The sequence below is a fragment of the Sphaerodactylus townsendi genome, linkage group LG03 (genome assembly GCF_021028975.2).
Source record: "Sphaerodactylus townsendi isolate TG3544 linkage group LG03, MPM_Stown_v2.3, whole genome shotgun sequence".
Taxonomy (NCBI): Eukaryota; Metazoa; Chordata; class Lepidosauria; order Squamata; family Sphaerodactylidae; genus Sphaerodactylus; species Sphaerodactylus townsendi.
This window is the reverse complement of record NC_059427.1, coordinates 51,225,884-51,247,803: the sequence shown is the minus strand read 5'-3', so window position 1 is coordinate 51,247,803 and position 21,920 is coordinate 51,225,884. Positions and strand designations below refer to the sequence as shown.

The window sequence follows — 21,920 nt, the reverse complement described above, 5'->3', positions numbered from 1 at the left end:
ATGATTTATCTTTTGCCCATCAGGAGCCTCAGGCAAACTTGAGGAAGAATTGTGGCTCTGGTAGGAGCACTTGCTTTGCATTCAGAAGGTTCCAAGTTAAATTCCTGACATTTAAAAGGATCAGGTAGTAAGCAATGTAGAACACCTCCACTCAAGTTCCAGTCAAAGTAGGCAGTCCTGACCTTAATAGATCACTAGTCTGGTCTGACTTGGTATAAGGCAGCTTTGTATGTTCCTGTAACTAAGGAATAAGCTTCCAGTTTGGGTGCTGTCGCAGAAAATGATGTCAACACATAGTAAAGCCGCCTACAGAGCAAACATATTCTCATGACTCAAGCAACTGAGCCAAAGTGAAAATAAAGGCAACATACCATCTCGCCAACATTTCCAGTCTCGGTCCCTAGCTGTGCTTCTCTAGATGGCTATGTAATTGTAGGGTTTATCCTAAGATTACTCAGTGCAATGAAGTCCAGTTTTGTTTATACCATCAGGTGGGAAGTGTTTTTCACTCTGTACGCCTGTGGTGCAAGCCTTACTATGTAGATGCAGAAAACAGGAGTTGAAAATAATTTCATAGCAATTCCAGATTAATCCAGATCCAAACAGTGATTTGGTGAACAAACCCTTGAGGACTTTGATTTACTTGAGCAGTAAATATGCTCTCTGAATGGGGGCAAGCTGAAGCCACTTTCGTGTAAGCTCTACATGCAGATCGTAGGAATTTCCCAACGTTTAGAGTTGTGCGGTCAAAAAACACGTCTCTTCTTGGCTGTCATAGAGCGTCTCGCTACTACTCCAGCGCAGAGGCCGAGTACCTGCTCTTTTAAGGCTTTGACATACGCGTCGTTTCGGTCCCGCCCCTCTGCTTTCCCTATTGGCTCCGTCCGGCCTTTTGTTTCTCTTTTGAGTCGGCTTCTTTATTTAGACGCCTTATGATTGGTGGAATCCCTTCGGGTTCAGGGAATGACCATCAATTCCTACCCGAAGAATGACCAGCACAGCTTTTCCTTTCCAGTCGTCCCCTCTCCCAGCAATGCCGAAGTAAATGTGCTTCGAGTTGTAAGAGCCTCCTGGTAGAGCTGGTAGCCGGGAACGTCTGAGGGAGACGGTAAGGAAAGGTGCTGTTTTCGGGTACATTGTCACGAGGGTTGTGGAGGACGGTCCCTCGACCATAGCTTCTCCACCTCCTCTTGGACTTGGGACAGGATCCGCAGGATGGCCGGGTCGGAGTTCCTGGAGTGATACCGCGGGAGAGACCGGCTTCCCTACTGTGCCGAAGGGCAAAAGTGGCAAGGAGGCTGCGGAGAAGCAGCGCCCCCAGCGGCCGGGGGCGAGGAAGACACGGTAAGGGGTCGTTTTCCCCTCCGGCCCTCTTGCACCCACCCACCCTCGGTTGCGGTGTGGGGCTGGTGACTCCCCGCGGGTATCATTCTGTACCTCCTGGTCTGTAGGTGGAAATACTCCACTGAGCTCCGAGTTGTTGTTCTTTGGCGCAGGACGCACAAGGGCTCCGTCTCCTTCTTAGAGGGGCTTCCTTTCTTTTCGCCGCATCTCCCTGGCCAGCAGCTTTGATCGGCCGAGATATTTTGCGACTCCCTTGGTCACCCAGTCCGGGAGATGAAGAGAGATCCTAGGTTTTTAAATACCTATCAGTACATTGAACTGGTCTGCCAAACACAATCAAGTGATCTCCTTTCTGAATAATAGTTTTTTTCCCCCCAGGAGATCTGAGTGGGGTCCCTCATGACAGTGACTTATCCAAGAGCTTTGGACTGTGTGTGTCTGTCCTGGAAAACAAATGTCTCGATGTGCTTTTTCCTTTAATAGGATCCAGTACTGTTTTCCAGCCCAAGGCCCCTTTACTGAGCAGTGGGCCTCTGGCCTTTCCAACATCCTCTCTTTTTGCTTGCGTACAATCGCTTGTTCCTCTGTTGTTTGTGTTGATAGCCTGTTTCATTTGGTGGTCTGGTAACTTTGAGCAAAACTGCATGTCTGTTTTGTGGACGCTCCAGAGTGTATTAATGAAGTCTTAGTGTAGACACCAAGCTTGTGGTTCGGAAAGTTGAGTTGTTAAACAAGGGTGGGTGGGTGGGTTTGATGTGCATGAGCAGAAGATATTTAAAATAAATGGATGTGTGCAAGTTTCTGTGATGGCAGACTGTCGGTTTACAGCTAGTGATCTTAACACTATTCTAGCCAGGTGTGTTGTCTTCGTTTGTTGAGAACCTCTAACCTTTGAAACTGGAGGGACACACCTTTCAGCTACTGAAACTGTTCTCTCACCCTTGCCACCTTTCAACTTGTGCTGTGTGTAAGCTTCCTTGCCAGCTGTCCACAACTGAAATGGGATGGTTTCTTTCCTCCTCTCTAAATGACTCTCCGTTTCTCTAATATTATTTGATTAATATTTAATTTCAAAGCCACATTAGAGGGGGAGAACCAAGAGAACCAACCAATGGATCTTGGTGTGGTTAACTAAGCCCTCGGAGTACAAGCTTGGTAGGAAGTGTGTTTGTTATGACACTTGCATTAAAGCATGCATCATGATTAAGCTGTTGAGTAAGTGATGTTTCAGGATGCTGTGTTGTAATTGAGCCCCAGGTAAATCCTATGAACATGCTGTTGCGTGGGAGCCACTCGGCACGTGCGGAGTGGAAACAGGAAGCTGAAAGAGAAATAAGTTGAAAAATGAAAGGACAGATTGTTGTAGTGTACATGAAAGGAGTGGATGCTAGATTTTTATTGCTTGTGCTGGTGCGTTCTTGTACCCATCTGTTTTTATGCAGTTATATGCTTTAGCGAATGGTTCCTACCTAGGCTACGGAGCATCTAGTTACAGGTTAAACCTTAAATATGTAAGGTCACTGGTGAAAATACTCCTTGAGCCATGCTGTTTCTTTTTACAGTGCCATGATCTGGTTTGAAGTTTACGGTTCTGGAGGCAAGAACTGAACAGATGCTTATTGTACTAAGGCTGGAAAATCCCAGGCTCATGAACTTGTCCTTGAGTAAAATAAAGAAGCTAAATTTGAGAGGATGGGAGCAATGAATGCCTTGTTTAGATAAAAGGCCTCTCGCTTTATCAGCCTGACTGCTTATCTGGAGAATTTTGATGGCTTAGTTCACTATGAAAACTTCTGAAGTGGGGTTTTCTGTTCTGTTTCTTGGTGAGGAGAAGAGTGTTTGTTCCCATACTGTCCTAGGAAATGTAACAATTAGTTGGACAATTACATTCATCCAGGCATAGAAGTATGGAGAATTCAACAGTCTCCAAAAATTTCAGATCTAAATTGTAATCAACTCTGAAAGCACCAGATGAGGCTTCAGTATTTCCATAACCTAATTTTGGTTGAGGGGTATATGTGCAACACAACTTCCATGCCATCACTGAGCTGAGCAAAATGTGAGCGAGTGTTAAGAAAGGGGTCTTGAGCATGTGTCAAATGCCTTTTAATGAATGAGTAAACACCAATAGTGTCTAACACACCTGTGAATTAGGAAAGGAGCTCACAGAGCAGTTTTCATGAAGTTTAGGGGTGTGCGGTGGAAAGTAACTAAAAGGGTCCTGTGTTTCTCAGAGGGCTTTAAACAGAAGTGGGTGGTACCTCTGACTACCGGTACTTTGTTACCACTACTGGCTTGCTTTCACATCTGCTTCTAGGCAGTCTTGAGTCCAGGCCCCCCTCTGGCTGGGAACTAGGCTCTATAACCCTTGCTTAAGTGGTACAAATACATGGATTGCAATTATTTGGTTAGTTCTCAATTCAGCCTGTTTTCAGGTGTGGGTATGAAAACATGTTCTGATCATAGGAACAGCAGAAGCAAGTGATATGGGAGTGCCATCCACCACCTTCCCATTTCCAAGTCCTGTTCCTCTCCTTTTCCCACCATGCTCGTGCAAAAGTGCAGATGTGGTAATCATGCTGTGGCCTGGAATATTGCCAAGGACATACTAGAACCAAAAACAATACTAGGACCACAGAGCATTTTTATCCCCAGTCGTAAGGACTAGAAACTGCTTTTTTTTAAAATAAAAGCTGTGGCTCAAGGGATTCTGAATAAAAAAATGTCATGTCACTAAATTGCACGCAGCCTGGATTGCCTTTTGGTGTAACAAAAGGGAGTGAAGTATTTGCTCTCACACATATTGCAATACATAGTTCATCTGGTGGAACAGATAGTTAATGTTTTAAAAGACATTTCTTTTTACAGTGCACAAATAAACTACAGAAGTTACCATGCAATTTACAGCAGAAAGTCATGAGAGCCAAATGTCACAGATACACAAATGTAATTTGTATTGTTGCCTGGTAAATCAGTTAAGATTTTTCATTTCTACAGACTTTAATCAATACATATATACTTGCATGCGAATAAAGCAAGGATTGTGGAGAAGAAAGAAAACACTTTGTATCTAGATAATACAGGACTGTACTCAAAGCTCTTCTTGTGACTTGAGTTCTATCCCGATGGAGGTTGGTTTCAAGGTTGACTCAGCCTTTTATCCTTCCATGTAAAATGAATACCCAACTTGTGGGAGATGAAGTGTGAATGACTGGGGAAGGCAATGGCAAACCACCCCATAAACATAGTCAGCCTAATAAACATTGTGATGTGACATCACCCCATGGGTCAGTGATGATCCACTGCTTGCACAGGCGACACCTTTACCTAATGTCCTCACATGTACCAGCTGGCCCCATCATAGAGGTTTTTTTAATCCACTCTGAGAAGGTCAATTTTTGTTTCATGCATGACATCTGCAGTTTTTATACATATCTACATTTAAAATTTCCACTCGTATTTTACAAATGGATCGCTCAATTCATCTGGAACATCTTACACAAAATTTTTGTGAGGCAAGTTTATAACAGATCCTAGACTGCCTACCAATGCATATGTGAATTTGCAAAAGTGTTTCGGTTTCATAATTTAGAAGATATGGTTTAGAAAACCAGAATATTCGGAAACTACAAAATTTAAAAATGTCATTTCTGGATCTTCTAGCTGACTCCCATATAGTCCTGTATGGAGTTATACACTTCCAAATCTATTTAAATTAATTAGCTTAGAGTGTAACTATTGCACAGAAAAGACACAATAAAAACTAACTTCACCTAAATGGGTGGCTATTTACAGAACAACTGTTCAGGGCTTTGCAAGGAACTGTCTGTATCTCCCCTCCTTATCCCTTAACTTGAGCTTTTTGTTGTTTATTGCCATGGCTACATACAAGAAGATATGAAATATGAGCACAGTCCCATTTTTACAGGTCATTTTAAATACCCTTGCATGTGTGTCTGTTAAATATCATCAAGTCATTCCAACTCATGGGACCCTATGAATCAATTACCTCCAAAAATATCCTATAATTAGCAGCCTTGCTCAGGTCTTGCAAACTGAAGGCTGTGGCTTCTTTATAGAGTCAGTCCAACTCATGTTGAGTCTTCCTTTTTTCATGGCATTATTGCCTTTTCCTGAGAGCCATCTTCTCATAATGTGACCAAAGTACAATAGCATTTTTACCTTTGAGGGAAAGTTCAGGCTTGTTATGATCTAGAACCCACTTTATTTGTCTTTTTTTGGCAGTCCACAGTAGCCTTAAAACACTCCCAACACATTATTTATGTATTTTAAATTTCTATACCACCCCTCCCTCTTCTTCATTGTCCAACTTTCTCACCCATATATAGTAACATGAATTTACTTGACTTTGTTTACCAGAGAAACACCCTTATGGCTGCCCTTCCCAGTTTCAGCTTATTTCTGATTCATTGGTTGTAATTTCCGTTTTGGCTGGTGATGGAGCTGGAGACTAAAGTCTTCAACATTTTCAGTTTCTTCGTCAATCTTGAAGTTGAATAATTCCCCAGTAGTCATTACTTTTCTGTTCTTTATGTTTAGCTGTAGTACTACTTTGGCACCTTCTCCCTTAACTTCAGCAGTAGTCGTTTCAAATCTCTACTATTTCTGCCAGTAATCATCGGCCTATCTCCAATTGTCAAGTTCCTTCCTCCAATTGTCACTCCACCCTCATCTAATCCAGTTTTTCTTATGATATGTTCTGCCTATATATTGTTCTTCATTCAGATAGGGAGATAAAATACATTCTTGTCGGATCCTTTTGCCAACTAGAAACCATTCTGTTTCTCCATATTCTGTTCTAACAGTAGTCTCATGTCCAGAGTAGTGATTGCTCATCAAAACAATCAGAGGTTGTGGCACACCCATTTCCCTTAAAACTAGACATAACTTTTAATGATTCACACAGTCAAAAGGCTTTGCTGTAATCTATGAAACACAAGCTGATTCTGAAATTCTCTCATATGGTCCAGTAACCAACAGAAATTTGTGATATGATCTCTAGTGTTTCTTCCTTTTCTGAATCCAGCTTGAACACCAGGCATTTCTTGTTCCATGTATATATTGCAAGTTTTTGAATATCATTTTATTTGTGTGAGAAATTAAATAGTTGCTGCAGTCTTGGACTTCTTCCCTTTGGAACTGGAATGTAAATCGACTGTTTCCAGTCTGTGGAATATTATGGAGACAGAACATTACAGAAGGATGAAATGGGTTGATTTCTTTTTTGAGAACAGGGCACATCAAATGTCACCTCTTAGATGCTGATGGGCTAGTACTTTTACTGTTCCATTCACCTGTCCATTTAGTATCCTCCTTTTAAAAATGAACTCAGGGTGCTGTTAGAGGAAAAAATATCTCAGGCCTGCACATTCACAAAGTCCTGCATCCTTGGAAATCTTATTTATGTAGATGAGTAATAACTTTCTTTCACACTTAAATATCTGGGCTGAGATATTTCTGCAGTTTGAGGAGTCGAGGATTTATAACCAGCAGGAGAGAAAAAAGGGAGCTAATCACTGTGGTGCAAGCTAGCGTAAATTTGAGTAATTCCTCAACACTGGCTTGCCACAAAGAGCGAACAAAAGATTTGCCCAAGTGAGCAATCAAAAGTTTCACTCTCTCGGTCAAAAGGGCGATTGACTAGATGCTAGACCTATTCTTCAAACCATAGTCCTGTTCACGAGCTACAGTGAATGCATGTAAACCCTGCATGTACATCTGTTTGTAAGAAACAGCCATGTTTGTTTACTTTAAAAATGACACTGGATAGCACTACCTAGAGAAATGTGGAGTTTCAGTCACTTGTTTAGCTGTACATGCATTTAATGTAGCATGAGAATTACTCAGCACACATATAAAGAAAAATAGCAAGTATATACTGTACATAGATGGGACGTACATTCACTGTAACTTGTGTGCAAGGTTTATGCATCTAGTAATTCATTGGTCCCTTGTGGATGCCTGTTCTAAGAAGCACAAACCATCCCTGCGCCACTGTGTTAATGTGGTAATTGTTAGAAGAAATATAATACATCTCTCTCTCACACAGAGTTTTCTTATCCCTGTAGATTAGTTTTCTCCTCTCCTTTGTTTTTTTGCATGCTTGGCAAGCTGAAGGACAAAGTCCCGACTTGCAAGTAGGCCTCTTTGAGAATGGGGGAAGGTGGAAGTTGTGTTGCCTCAGGAGCCATTCCTTTTGCGTACTGTGTGTGCTGCCTTGAGCTGTTTGGAGAAAGGGTGGAATAAAAATGTGGGATATAAATGGAATGTGCAGCGCCTGGAGCAAATCTAAAGCTTGTACTTTAGTAATTTGATTTCTGCAAGCAATGCAGAAGATAATTACCTCTGTAGCGGGAATACCGGAAGACATTACTGTCAGCTATCTTTCAGTTCTGTGAGCCCCAGGCAAGCAATCCTGGTGACTGCGAAGCTAATTCTTAGATCCTGAAAAGGATGAATAATTGGATAATATGTTGTAACTCACATTAAGAGAATAGATGATATTTTGCAGTAGGGGAACACTGGGAAAATATGGAATAATAGATTCTCTGTACCTGTGTGGTTTAAGAGGGAACTTTAAAACACTGATACTCTTCCTCATCTTCTGCCTCTTGTCTGTTCAACACTGTACACTAAATTACCTGAGAAATGAGTGAGATGGCCTGTGAAATGTAATGAGAAGATGGTTGACCAGTTATAGGCCAGGAGGCAAGTCCCAATCACAATGAAAATGGGGGAAGGGTGCTTGAGGCTAAATATAGTAAGAATTCGTACTCAAGATGTACCTTACCCAATAGAGCAATAACTATGTGATTCTATTAAGAGAATCAACGTAAGAAAATCTTTACTAATGATAATGTTACAACTATTTTGTCTTAAACATCAGAAGTAATCTTTTTATAGCATATATGCTTTACACAAAAGTAGACAGAAGTAAACTTTTCAAGGGCAGCCTAGGATTGCCAACCTCCAGGTGGGACCTGGAGATCTGCTAGAATGAATACTTATCTCTGGGCTACAGAGATCAGTTTCCCTAGAGCACATGGCTGCTTTGAAGGGTGAACTGTAAGGCATTATACCCCACTGAGGAGCCTGCCTTCCCCAGACTTGACACCCAAATGCAGGGGCGGAGCAAGGGAGAACTGCGCCCAGGGCACGTGCGCGCTGCGCCCCAGCAGTGGCACCACTCGCCCCAAATCACCCCTGCCACAGTGCGTGCCCAGGGCGTCCCGCCCCCTTGTCCCGTTGGCGCTACGCCACTGCCCAAATGTCAAGGTCAGGTTTCCAACTCTAGGACAGCTTCACATAAAGTGTATTAAAGAAGTCAAACTTGTAGATTACAAAGAGCATGGCTGGAAAGCTTCTGCCTTCAAGCAGTAGCCATGATCAACACACTAAACATGTGTGGCAGTTGGGGGGGGGGGGAACAAGTGCTGTTACATGGAGATCTAAGAACAAAACTGTACTTAACCCATTTGTGGACTGTAAACTTGACTGATTGCTGACATGGATCCCAGACTTATTGCTACGCTAGTAATAATGTGGTTTGACAAGGGCATTGTGTATCTGGGAATGAATACAAGAGCAGTGCCAGGTTTTAGTTCCAGTAAGAAGGCCTGAGGCACGTTCTGTTTTTTTCCTTTCAGTATCTGTTGCCTAAGAGAGTCTGGGTGGTGTCAGACTTGGACTTGGGAAACCCAGGTTCAGATCCCCAGTTGAGCCATAAAGGAAGCAGGCCGGGTGACCTTGGGCCAGTCACACACTCTCAGCCCTGATCCTGTCTAGTCTTTGGATGGGAGGCCTCCAAGGAACTTCAGGATCGTGACACAGAGGCAGGCCATGGCAAGCTACCTCCAAACATTTCTTGTCTTGAAAACCTTACAAGATTGCCATAAGACAGCTGTGACTTGATGGCCAAATTAAAAAAAAAATCAGTTGCCTGATTATACCGCTTTTCTGTCTCTTTCAGGACAGTGGCATAATGAAGTCTCTGGTGATGTTCTCCACGTATGACAACCTCACCACTTTGCCTCCTGCCACCACATTAGTAACTGCATTGGACAATGTGACTTCTGCACCCTTGACAACTGTACAGTTTTTTAACGACACCAACATTACTGCTCCACACAAGTGCTTGTTGTTGTTGTATGAAGATATTGGAACATCCAGGTAAGACACAGTTGCATGGAAGTGCCTTTCTCTTCCAAGTAAGAATTCCAGGTCTCTGTATAGCAGTGGTTCTCAACCATAGGGGTCGCCTAAGACTCTCTGCATCAGTGTTCTCCATCTGTAAAATGGATAAATGTTAGGGGTTGGGGTCACCACAACATGAGGAATTGTATTAAAGGGTCGTGGCATTAGGAAGGTTGAGAACCACTGCTGTATAGTCAAAGCTGGGACAAATGCATTTTAGAAAAATAATTCTTGTGTCCTTTTTTTTCTCCATTTAGGGTCCGTTACTGGGATCTTTTGCTGTTGGCTCCCAATGTGCTTTTCCTTGTGTTTCTCCTTTGGAAGCTGCCCTCTGCCAGGGCAAAAATCCATGCTACATCCAGTCCAATCTTCACCACCTTCTATGTACTAGTGAGTATGTCCTTACTTTGTGTGAAATGTAAAGGATATTGGCACATTCCTCAAGCCCTTGGTAGGATGTTGGAGAAATCCTATGACACATCAGTTTTTCTTTTGGTTTTGTTTTGTATGACAAAAACTTGACCTGATCTAGTGGTGCTCCCAAGGTCGGGCTATAAGCAGATGGGGGTCTCTGTGATCCTCTAAGCTGCTTCCTACTGGTGGGCCTTCCTCATTGGTGAACTTTTAAAGATGTCTTCTTCTGAATCCAAATGAAGTTGGTTCTAGATTTTTGGGAGCCAGAAGTGTGATGAATGGTGCAATCAGCACTTAGACAGCATAAAAACCATGGAGTTCAGTACCAGTAGATAGCTCCTCTGACCAAGCAACAGCAGTTCCCTCCCTCTCTGTGGCCTAACCTAGCTAAGTGCCATGCCAAGCAGTAGCTACCCATCATCACTACCTGCCTCACTGATGTGCTGTCAGCTACAGTGTGGTGCTGCAAGAGAACCAGGAACTTGCATATTATTTCCACTGGTATGCCCTGAGATCTTGTGCTTCTTCGGCAGGGTCTACGTTCCATCTTCTGAGAAAGCCTGTACTTCAGGAATCCCTGTTGTATGAAATTTCCTCCAAATGGAGGAAGGTGGCTGGCTCTATGCTATATGTAGCCTTTGCCTCCTGTTTCTAGCAGCTGACACTCCTTGAATGTTAGGAAAAGATGCGGTCTTACATTTAAAGTTCGTCAGTAAGTTTGTCTTCCTTTATGTGTATATCTTACTGCAAAATAGTAGGTCATTCATCACACGGGCTAGTGTGAAGTGGAGAGTTAGAGTTGCTTAGCTGTACTCTGGCAATGCTCTATGTGGCACAAAAGCTTCTACTATTTTTGGAAGTCTTACCTTGGAAAGGAAGTGGTTTTTTTTCCTGATGTTGCATTAGAGATGAAAACAGGATGTACAAAGAGAACAGCTATGGGACTACTATAGTACAGGATATCTACAAATGACCTCTTCCCTTTGCCCCTCATTTACTGCTTCTAGATAGGACAAAGTGGGCTCTCTTGATGCAGCCAAAACCCCGCCTGTCTTTCTGAAACTTGTTCTTCACTACTGTCTAGTTAGTCCTTATGGAAGTGGATTTGTGAGTGGCTCCAGCTCTTTACTGCATCAGTAAGTGGGACTACTATACCCCTCATGTAGAGATCTGCTAGGAATAGCTCACCTCTGTAGAGAAATAAAATTTTAATGTGCCACAAGAAAAATACATGTGATCTCTGGACAAGGGAGGCCATTCATAGTCATGTTTTAAAATCTGTCTTATGTAGGGCTCTACAGATTATACACTTAGAAAAATTATGTGCCAAGGTAATGCAAATTATTTCTCACAATTTACTTCTTTGTATATGTTTAAGAATTTTTATGCCAGCTCTTGGCATAAAAGTGTCAGTATAACCCCGCCCCCCTTAATTAATTGCCTGGGTAAAAATAAATATTTTGTCCTGGTGCCAGAAGACAATGTGGTAGGTGTGTCAAGGGAGAGGGCATACCGGTGACATTACAGATAATACCCTGTTTGTAGCTGAACCAGCCTCACCTCTGAAGGCAAGGGGCTCAGAGAACATGACTTGAGAGGCAGATGTTAATTGGCAGGCTGGAGAGTATGGGATGGAGACAGTCCTTTAGGTGTTCTGGCCTTTGAGAGCTTTAACCTTGCCCTATTCTTGAACGTTATAGAAAGGAAAACACACCTTTTGTAAGGCAAGTAAGGCCTGTTCCCTCAGTAATTTAAGTTTACGCTCCATGCTTCCTACAAGTCCATCAAACATTATTTACATACTCATGCGTTAAAAGATTTGTATTCATTTTTCATATTTATAATGATCTAAAATATTTATATTCCGCTTTTCTGAATATTAGAGTCCCCAAGGCAGTTTGAGTCATAATAAAAAAGCTCAGTTACAAAATATGGACCATATTAATAACATCAAAACACACACTTTCAAATTTGTTTTCAGGGGCTTAAAAATTTAAATTGCAGTATGAGTTGGTATGATATAAGAAGTAGGTCCAATTCCAGATTTGGAGGGGCCCTGGGCTCTGGGACCCCCCTTGTGTCTGCTGCCCATCACGAAGACTCATATTTCCCTTCTTGCCTCCACTCATGTACCCCTCCTCCTGCTGTTATGTTATTTCCCTGCCTCCTCACAGTCTCTCCTACCACCCCTGCTTATAGCCACATATATGCCTTTTCTCAGTGGTGCTGGGTGGTGTGTGTGGCTGGAAGTGCTTCTGCTTTGACTCTCAGGAGCACTGCTTGCACTACATCATGTGCTCCTCTTGGGTGGTGTAGAACAACTCAGGCAGCTGAGACCACAGATAGTCGAGCACTTGCAAATGAGAAGATGAGGAAGATGCACACAGGTTTGTAGCAGAGGAGGAGGGCATGTGGGGGTTGGTGGCAGCAGGTCCGGCCAGAAATCCTGGACTCTGGCAGATGCCCCCATTTCAGGATATGCTGACACCAGCCTTGGTCAAAAGTGCACAATACGATCCATGCTGTCCTGGTTAAAACTGCAGCCAAAACCCCGCCTGTCTTTCTGAAACTTGTTCTTCACTACTGTCTAGTTAGTCCTTATGGAAGTGGATTTGTGAGTGGCTCCAGCTCTTTACTGCATCAGTGCCAGAAAAAACGGTTAGGAATCACTGAATGCCAATAGTCAAACCAAAATCTTTTGAAGTTTTAGCACACGTTGGCACATTATTATGCTTCAGTTTGGGATTAGGTATTGAGCTGGCTTACATGAACTGCATTATGGTGCTATTCGGAAGCCATTTGAATGAGTGACCTTTTGTGACTTAACCATAAAGAGTTCTGAGACTCCTGAGCCCTGTTACTTAGCAAAGAACTTCACTTCACCCATGTTAACCTTTTTCAGTACCACAAAAGTAATGTCAGAACAGGCAGTGCCCCTCTCTTAGCATTGAAAGAGGGGTAAGAGCTGAATAAGTACCTTGCTTTTCTCTATGAAGCATATGCAATAGCAGAAATAGCAAGCAGAAGTAATACAAGTTTTTTCCAGTTGATGTGGTGACTTAGCTTGTCACACAGGCAGTCTTTGTTCTTAAGTCTTCATTTCCTGGTGCCTTTTTTTGCTTTCTTCCCAGCTGTTCCAAACAAACAAGTAGTAGAACTACTCCAGGTTTGAGGCTCCTTGATGGTTGTCATATGGTGTTCACAGTTTGTTTAGATCTCTATATACCCATGGAATATCCAGCAGCAGAGATTCTAAAGATCTGGTGTTCCACTGACTGAGCTCTTCCTTCATTTCCTGTTTTTGTCCTTTAGGTGTTTGTGGTCGCTGTAGTCGGGATTGCTCGGGCTGTTGTCTCCATGACGGTCAGCGCCTCAACAGTTGCAACAGTTACTGACAAGGTGAATTGAGCTCTGAAGCCAGAGGCAAGGACGGAACTGCTGCCAACTCCATCTTTTCCTGTGGCCTTGCCATGCTTTTCTTTGAGACCTTCGGGTAGCCATCAATTATGATGCTGCTGGTTTTCTGCAGTGTGATCTTTAGCATGCAGTTGACTATTTTACACAGTGTAGCTGCGATGCCCATTTCTCATCTGAACATCTTCAAGAGACTTTATGGGTTGTGTTTTTTTTTGCAAGTCACATTTTGACTAGCTAGTTGCAACATCAGGGTCTGTGATGAAGAATAGACAAAAGAAGAGCAATAGCATGGTGTAACACTGATGGGATGGTTTTTAAAGCCACAGTGAGTGTGCTTCATTGGCTAGCTCAAACCTACCTTTTATGGCCCCTTCCTATCTTGGAGAGTTGTTCTTTGGGCTAGACAGAAAAGGGAAACCTACGTGTGTGGCTGGATTCTACTCTAGATCAATACCTCTGGTAGTAAAAACTGGAATTCAGAAGAATATTAAGCAATGGAATTAAGCAACCTATTGCAAACAGCTTCAAGGGGTCTATAGTGGCAGATTATGCCAGGCTGGTCTTGCTGTCTGTAATCTTCCAAAGCAAAGGATTTTTTTACGATGAACAGGAACAAAAGTGGAAACAGTGTTACCCATCTTTCAGAGGTTGTGAACTTATTTCTAAAGAATCTCCACCAGCTGCTAAGAGTGTAAAATCAGGAAACTGTTGCTTCTGCTGCATTCTCCGCAATTGGTGTGTTCTGTCTGGGCTTGTGGGCGCAAATATTTCTTGCTGTGCAAACTGGACTGAGTGCTCTGTGCTTTCAGTTTTTAGAATTATGTACAAAGGAATCCTGATTCTGTGCACAAACTGAGACCTGGAAGTCCAGCAGATCTGTGCAATTCTTCTCCAGCTAGCCTTGGGGAAAGTCAAGGAACTACGCAAGGCATTGAACCTCTAAACACGGCCTTGTGAAAAATCCCGTTATCTCTTGCACGTGTGCTCCTCTTCCTCACTCTTGCAGCTGCACTAGGCATTGTTTTTATAGTTGCAAGTTGATCTCTGAAGGCACATGGAGTTGCTTCTAAAGAACATGACTGAGATTTTGTGTGTCATATCAAGTGGAACTGCAGAAGGCACAATGCTTGTATACCCATTCTGAACATTTGTGTGAGTGTCTGTGCATATGATCTGTGAGGAAAATGTTTGGAAGGGAGAGAGAGTTTCCTTATGAGGAAAAAAGGTGAGATGTCACTCTGCAAGCTTCCTTTTAGGTTCCATTCCTGACCATGCATCTCTTCTTTTGTCTTTAGATCCTGTGGGAAATCACAAGATTCTTCCTCCTGGCCATTGAACTGAGTGTGGTGATCCTTGGACTGGCTTTTGGTAAGAATTCCTATATAGTGCGCCTTGATACATGTCTGGAACCTGATAAATATGCTTTGCTTTTGAGCAAAAGAACCAGTTCTGCTGAGCACAAAGCAGACTTCTGCAAGTTAAGCCCAGGCTGCCGGCGGGGGGCCGGGCAGGACACCCAAGGCTTCCTTTTTGCCTCTGTTGCTCTCTGTTCCAAGATTTTTTCTGCACCTGCCAGAATGAAGAATGGAATTTTTTGTACATTCACATTTTCTCTCACTCCCCCTCCCCACAATCAGTTTGCCAGGCTTTAAAGTCATATCAGTTGTCTTTCTATTGCAGAGGATCCAGAAACATTTCATAAAGGCAGATTTTCTGTTATTGGGGTGGGGAATCACATTTTCCCAGCATCTAATCAGGAGTCCCGCAACTCCAGGAATTATTTTTCCAAGGATTAGAATGGGCTGCTGGAATGGAGACCAGAAAAACGGTGTGCCTTCTATGGTGGGGGGCTGAATCCATAACCCTGTGTTCTCACCACCAGCTTTTCTGACCTTGTCAGAGGCAACCAGTTATATGGATTGGGGATAAGAAATGCACAATGCAGCGTCGGTACCTAGAAGGACTTGACATTGGACTGTTGTGTCAGGTGGAGCCCTGTGTCTCTTGTACCTTTTAGACCTACTTCCCTCTATGTTCTGCCAGTGACCCTTTAGGAAGAGTAAGGGATATGCTTGGTAGAATTTCCATCTATGCCTGTGAGCACAGTACAGTGAACTTAGGCTTAGCATGTAATTTCTTGCTCTCCAGTCTTGAAATAGCATGAGCAGAGATTTCCTTGGTTGCTTTTTAAAAATATATAGAGCATATCAGTATAGGTTCCATAGCTGCAAGGATCAGCCCTTTCTCAGTTGATGTAGCTAGATGAACAATTCCTAGAATTGCAAGATGCTGTGGAGATAATAGGAAACTCCGTCCAAATACTATTTAATGTATCATATTAATAATTACATTGTGCTTCATTTCTTTGTGGTGGTTCCAGATGTCTAAAATCCTCATGCATGGATTGTTGAATTTCCCTTTTGTTGATTGTACTGGCTCACTCTATGGTGAATTCCGCATGGGCCAAAAACAGCAGTGTGAAAATGGTGTAAAATGGTTTAAAACGGTATAAAAGGGTTTACACCGTTTTCACACCGCTGTTTTTGGCCCATGCGGAATCCACCTATGTGATAATCTGCTTTGAGTCCCTGTGAGAAAAGTAGACAATAAATAATGTCAATCAGTAAAGTTCTGGGAACTTGCTCCTTGTTGACCAATGTGGCAGGAAGTCATCAAAGCAGCATAATAGAGCACATGCTGTCTCTCTCTCGCGCTCATTTTTATCCTACCGTCCTCCAGAAAGCTCAGGGCAGAGTACATAATTCTTTCCCTCTTCATTTTATCCACACAACAACTCTGTGGGCAGATTAGGTTGGAAAGAGAATGACTGGCCCAGGGTCACCCTATGAGCCTCATGGCTGAGTAGGGATTTCAGCTCAAGTCTACCCCACTGGCATGTCTTTAGAAGAGTTTTTTATTTGAAGGTCCCATCTACTTCATCGTCAATTTTATTTTCCAACAGCAGCCCACCGGATGATTCTTGGAAGGCTGCAAGCAAGGCAGGAAGGCAATAGGGCTCTTCCATCCTTCATTTCCCCCCTACCTATAGGGTTCATTAGCCACATGATAAAAGGACCCAGTTTTATTGGGCTTGGTTGGAAGGGAATAGTCAGTCCTGGCTTCATAAGCGTGAAGAGTTGCAGCTGCATATATGGTGATTTGACAGTGAGGCTGGCTTTCTGGGTGAAATGCATGTGAACACTGAAACTGTGGAGGAAAGACACGCACAACTCTTAGTTTTCCGTTATCTGATGCCAGCCTAATATACTTAGTATGCCCAGGGGAGTGAGTCATGGTGTGCTTGTTGTTCATTCAGGTCATTTGGAAAGCAAATCCAGTGTGAAGCGTGTGCTAGCCATCACCACAGTTCTGTCCCTGGCCTACTCTGTCACTCAGGTAAGCATGAGAAATGGATGGAGTACCTGTCTGGTGCACTCAAGCAGCCTCTTTGGCTTAAGAGCATGACTTGTGGAACAGAGAGAAGGAAAGGAAGCATCTTGAGATCTGTCCTGTTTGTCCTTGCTAGATCAGGGCAGAGTGTTTATATAGCACAAAGCAGATTCATCGCTGCTGAGGCTTCCTGGATGGCAAGTGACTCCAACTTAAGTGGTCTGTGTATTGTCGAAGGCTTTCATGGCCAGATTCAACTGGTTGTGGTGGGTTTTCTGGGCTGTGTGGCTGTGGTCACAGAAAAGGGGGATAATCAAAACTGTGACAGATCATGCAAAACCAATTTGTGAACCTCACCTCCTCCCTGATCATCTAGACTGGGCTCTGCAGGCTAATGGCTACTCCACAACAGAAATCAGAAGAGCTTTAAGACCAAGATAAAACTAGAGGACTGAGGAGAAACAGCCCACCACAGGAAAAATATTTCTACCATACATCAAGGGAATCACTGATCAAATAGGGAAACTGATGAAGAAACATAACCTACAAGCCATCTTCAAACCTACCAGAAAAATACAGCAGATGCTACGCTCAGCAAAGGACAAGAGAGACCCCCTCACTTCTGCAGGAGTCTATCGCATACCCTGCAGCTGTGGAAAGGTCTACATAGGAACCACAAAATGCAGCATTCAGACTTGTACTAAGGAGCATGAAAGACACTGTTGACTTAACCATCCTGAAAAATCTGCAGTTGCAGAACATGTCTTAAACAAAACTGGATATAACATTTTATTTGAAAACACTGAAATTCTGGACAATTCAGAAGGTTACTTTGTCAGACTGCACAGGGAGGCCATTGAAATTCTCAAACACCAAGACAACTTCAAGAGGAAAGAAAAGACTCTGAGAATTAACAATGCTTGGCTACCAGTACTTAAAATACCAAAAGCAAACCCCAAGGGCATGCTAAATTTATGAACAATGGACTCCACCCAAACACAGGATTTACATGCACCAATACTGCTGCTACTGCAGGACGTGAAAAGATGAATCACTCACTGGATGATAAGCCCCACCCACAATACAATACTATCAACCACATCTTTGCATAACAAGTTCTACCCAAACACTTACTGATTGGTTCCCCACCCTGGGACATGGACAAACATTCCCTTCTCTCTGGACACAGTGTGTAACAGACTTCCCTCTGTGATACACCTCTGAAGATGCCAGCCACAGATGCAGGCGAAATGTTAGGAATAAGATCCACCAGACCACGGCCACACAGCCTGGAAAACCCACCACAATCAAGTGGTCTGGTTCACTTCAGTAGCCTAGAGGCTCTTCCACTGAGCCACAGTTCATCCTGCTTGCCCCACCCAATAACTAATTCTGATACCAAAGTCCCCTTCCCTCCAGTTCCAGCAATAAGTCCTTTTTGGGTATTTCAACCTTTCTGGGAGATGTTGTTACTTGGTGGAAATAGCTGGTTTCCAGTGGGAGCAAATGCCTTTTTTATAGTTTCTCATGCTGCAAGCGAGCGCTTCTGTGTGTGTGTTGATAAATCATACTAGAATAGTACTCCTTCCCTGCACAAACACACTTGCATTGTTCTGTTCCAATCTGTCAGGGAATACTGGAAATCAAGTACCCTGATGCCAGACTCTCAGCAGAAGACTTCAATATCTATGGCCATGGTGGGCGACACTTCTGGCTTGCAAGCTCCTGTTTCTTCTTTCTGGTAAGAACCACAAGTTTTGTCCTTCCTGAACGACTTGGATGAACAAGAACATTCTTCTCCTTAATAATTTCTCAGTATCTTTATTTCACTTGTTTCCTGGTATTTTCTTATACCATCAGCAACATCCCAGGGTGATAAACCAGAGTCTTAATTATTCTCAACTTGCATCTCCATACTTTTCTCCACTCTTTCTGGCTCTGCTTGTTTCCTGGAAGCTGATCTGCTGTAGAGAAAATAATAATGTGTTAAGGTTTGCTTTGTGATCTCAGCTTTACTGGAATACCATTTCCTGATACTCATGTACTAAAAGAATCTTTAACGTTTTATTCTGCAAAATGTCAGGCATCTTAATGGTGTGTTCATTACCAGAATTATAGTTGGCTGCTTCCTTGTGATTGTACTATCTCTTGGAATTTATACAATACTGTATCACATGTAAATTCTGGATTAACCTTTATTGTAATAGTGATTTTTTCCCCCTGAAATCTGTTCACTGTGGATTGCTTGGGAGGTTTGGAATGAGCATACATTAGAGGCTTTAAAAATCTATGATACTAATTGTGGGGTACGAGGAAACTATTACAGCAAGGCTTAATTTGAGTTAGATCTATGTTTAATTCCATTGATCATCAAAGTGGATAAGCATGTGGTGAGGGGAATAGAAAAGTGAAGAATATGGAGAGTACTTTTATTCCATCACAGAGATACCCTGACTAGTCCTTGCATAAGTGGGGTTAATACTAAGGGACTTTTCCAAGGCAGAAGTCTTTGTGCATTTTCTAGCCCTAGCACCTCGGTTTCTGTGCTATGGTTCTGTGCTTAATTTCTAAACATGTGAACCTGGAATGCTTTCTTTTGTCTTTCTACAAACAATCTTACAATCAATCACCTGTGCTTCCCTCCCGCAGTTACCTGTTACCTTCTTTCTTAATAGGTTTATTCTTTGGTGGTGATTCTTCCAAAAACTCCCTTGAAGGACCGTATTTCTCTGCCATGTAAGTGAATAACCACTCTTCAAGCTAACACAGATCTATATGTCACTCAAGCAGAAGGGAAATCAGCAAATGCAGATATGTTCACAATGTGAAATGACCAATTGCAATGTCCCAGGACAGGCCGGAAATGAGGGATTCCCTTAATGTGTTTCTTCTGCACACAATCTAAAGGTGTTCTTGTAATACTTCTACTTCAGTATTCAGAACTGGTTCTTCTACCAAATAGGGACATGCTGTTCTAACTTTGACCCCAGTGTCTTTCTTTGTTTTTGCAGCAAGGAAGAGTTTCTACGTCTATGCTGGAATTCTTGCTGTGCTGAACCTGGTGCAGGGCCTGGGCAGTGCTCTCCTCTGTGCAAACATCATAGAAGGGTTGTGGTATGTGTTCGGAGGACAGACAACCTTTTATTCACTATCGTGTTACTACAAGTCAGTCCTTTGGAGTAGCAAGCCCAGCCGCTGCAAACACATTTGCCCAAGACTCCCTTTCTGAGAAGCAGCAGACATGATTTTCCCCCCATCAAAACTTGGTAGGGGCAGGCCACAGTAACTCCACCCATTTGCCTGACTCTCTGTGTTCTCATCAGGGGTCCCCACCAAACCACAGATCTCTCTTTTTGCTGCCCTACTAGGCATCTTTCCTCAGTCAGTCCCTGGTCTGTGGTTTCCTCCTTCAGCTTGCCATTTCTGAAGGGAGCAGCAACTTCTGGTAATGAATTTGGGATGATAATTCTAGCTGGTCACCTCTTTTGCAGGCATGATTCATCTCCCACTCTACCCTTTCAAACTCTTAGGAGAATAGGGAATAGTTGGTGCTGGCTCAAAGATTTTTGTCCCTTTTGCAGTGATGAGTGCTTTAGGGGAGATAGCTGATGAGTCAGGGTTTTGGTACACTGTGCTACTCACCAGTGTTGCCATTGATCAATAGATAACTTTTTCTCCTTCCATAAGGAGAGACATTCCCCCTTTGGTTCTCCTGTAGAAGTTAAGCTCTTGGCGTGGATTCTAAATCATTAACTCACAGGTAACGAAACAGGTAGAGGCTAGAAACTCGTGTGATCAAGGGAGTCCCAGCTTTCCCAATTCTGTACCCCAAAGACTCAAGACAGTATATCAGCCATTCTGTGTTTTGCTTAAAAGCACAGAGAATGTGCTAGAGAGGCTCCTAGGAGGCCAGTGCCCCCTTTCCCTCCTTTTGTGGCAAAGCATTGGAAACCAGTACTGTGGCATTTGAATGACTGCACCCATTGGGAGTCAGTATAACCAGGCAAGTGGTTAAGAGTGGTGGATTCTAATCTGGGGAACCAGTTTAATTCCCCACTCCTTCACATGAAGGCTGCTGGGTCATCTTGCGCCACAGTTCTCTCAGGCCTCTCTCAGCCCCGCCTCCCTCACAAGGTGCCGTGGAGGGAGTGATTGTAAGCCACTGTGAGACTCCTTATGATAGGAAAAAAGCAGGGTATAAAAACCAGCCTTTCTTTTAATTCACACTCTGATCCAGACATCTCTTGGCCTAGTTTGGGTAATATAAAGGGTTTGCATCCAAGCTCATTTTGTGTTTAAGTGGGATAGAAATCTGTGTGTATCATATTTCCTTGATGGCAGGAAATCTGAGTCTGCTTTCTGTGGTGCTGTTTTCTGGGCAGGGTGGGAAAAATGCCAAAGCTCTGAATAAATGTGACACCTGAAGCACTTTCTGTGATGAAGTGTTAGTTCTGCCCTTGGGTCCCTGGAGGCTTGTAAGCTTTTGAAGAAAGGAAATCCTTTGCTTAGTCACGGTGTATCTGTTCCCTGGGAAAATGCTGCCTTGCTAACCTCCTTTCTTCAGTTTTGCCTGTCTTGGGGAATGGAACCTCTTCCTGAATATTTAGTTGTGTGTGTTACACAGCCAGTGCGGCATGTTTTGGAGTGTCAGGATCAGATTTTCAGCCACTGTCTCTTGTCTCTTGACAGCTGTGTCGACGCCACAACTTTTCTCTACTTCAGCTTCTTTGCACCGCTCATTTATGTGGCATTCTTGAAAAGCTTCTTTGGGTAAGTGGGCAAGGTTTCTAAATCTCTTAAGCCTGGTTACTGTATAGCCCAGGGGTAGGGAACCTGCGGCTCTCCAGATGTTCAGGAACTACAATTCCCATCAGCCCCTACCAGAATGGCCAATTGGCCATGCTGACAGAGGCTGATGGGAATTGTAGTTCCTGAACATCTGGAGAGCCGCAGGTTCCCTACCCCTGGTATAGCCACTTCAGTGCAGAATGCCTCCCACTGGCGCTCTAACTTAGTGTACCGTGAGGCTCCTCAGGCAGATGGGGGCTGCTTGGTCTGGGGCCTATGAAGAAGCCTCGTTTCCTTACCCGTTCCCAAGTTCTGCTTCTGCGCTTGGGTTTTTCAACTCCATGTTCAATTAC

The 21,920-nt window shown here is 43.3% G+C and overlaps 1 protein-coding gene across 3 annotated transcripts in view; it reads left to right on the top strand.

The window, feature by feature from the left end:
- TPRA1 (transmembrane protein adipocyte associated 1) overlaps positions 1-21,920 on the top strand; it is a 30,695-nt gene that overhangs the window by 2,243 nt on the left and 6,532 nt on the right. For 2 of the 3 annotated variants that reach the window (XR_007243815.1, XM_048488398.1), the window contains exons 2-10: positions 9,335-9,534; positions 9,816-9,948; positions 13,285-13,371; positions 14,685-14,757; positions 16,706-16,785; positions 18,410-18,520; positions 19,455-19,515; positions 19,791-19,893; positions 21,469-21,549. Coding sequence is in view for 2 of the 3 variants with exons in the window: in XM_048488398.1 (XP_048344355.1) it covers positions 9,335-9,534; positions 9,816-9,948; positions 13,285-13,371; positions 14,685-14,757; positions 16,706-16,785; positions 18,410-18,520; positions 19,455-19,515; positions 19,791-19,893; positions 21,469-21,549 (929 nt within the window). In the remaining variant the exon portion in view is untranslated. Of the gene's footprint in view, positions 1-974; positions 1,345-9,334; positions 9,535-9,815; positions 9,949-13,284; positions 13,372-14,684; positions 14,758-16,705; positions 16,786-18,409; positions 18,521-19,454; positions 19,516-19,790; positions 19,894-21,468; positions 21,550-21,920 lie in introns of those variants that run through there. The other variant, XM_048488399.1, reaches the window with a different exon arrangement.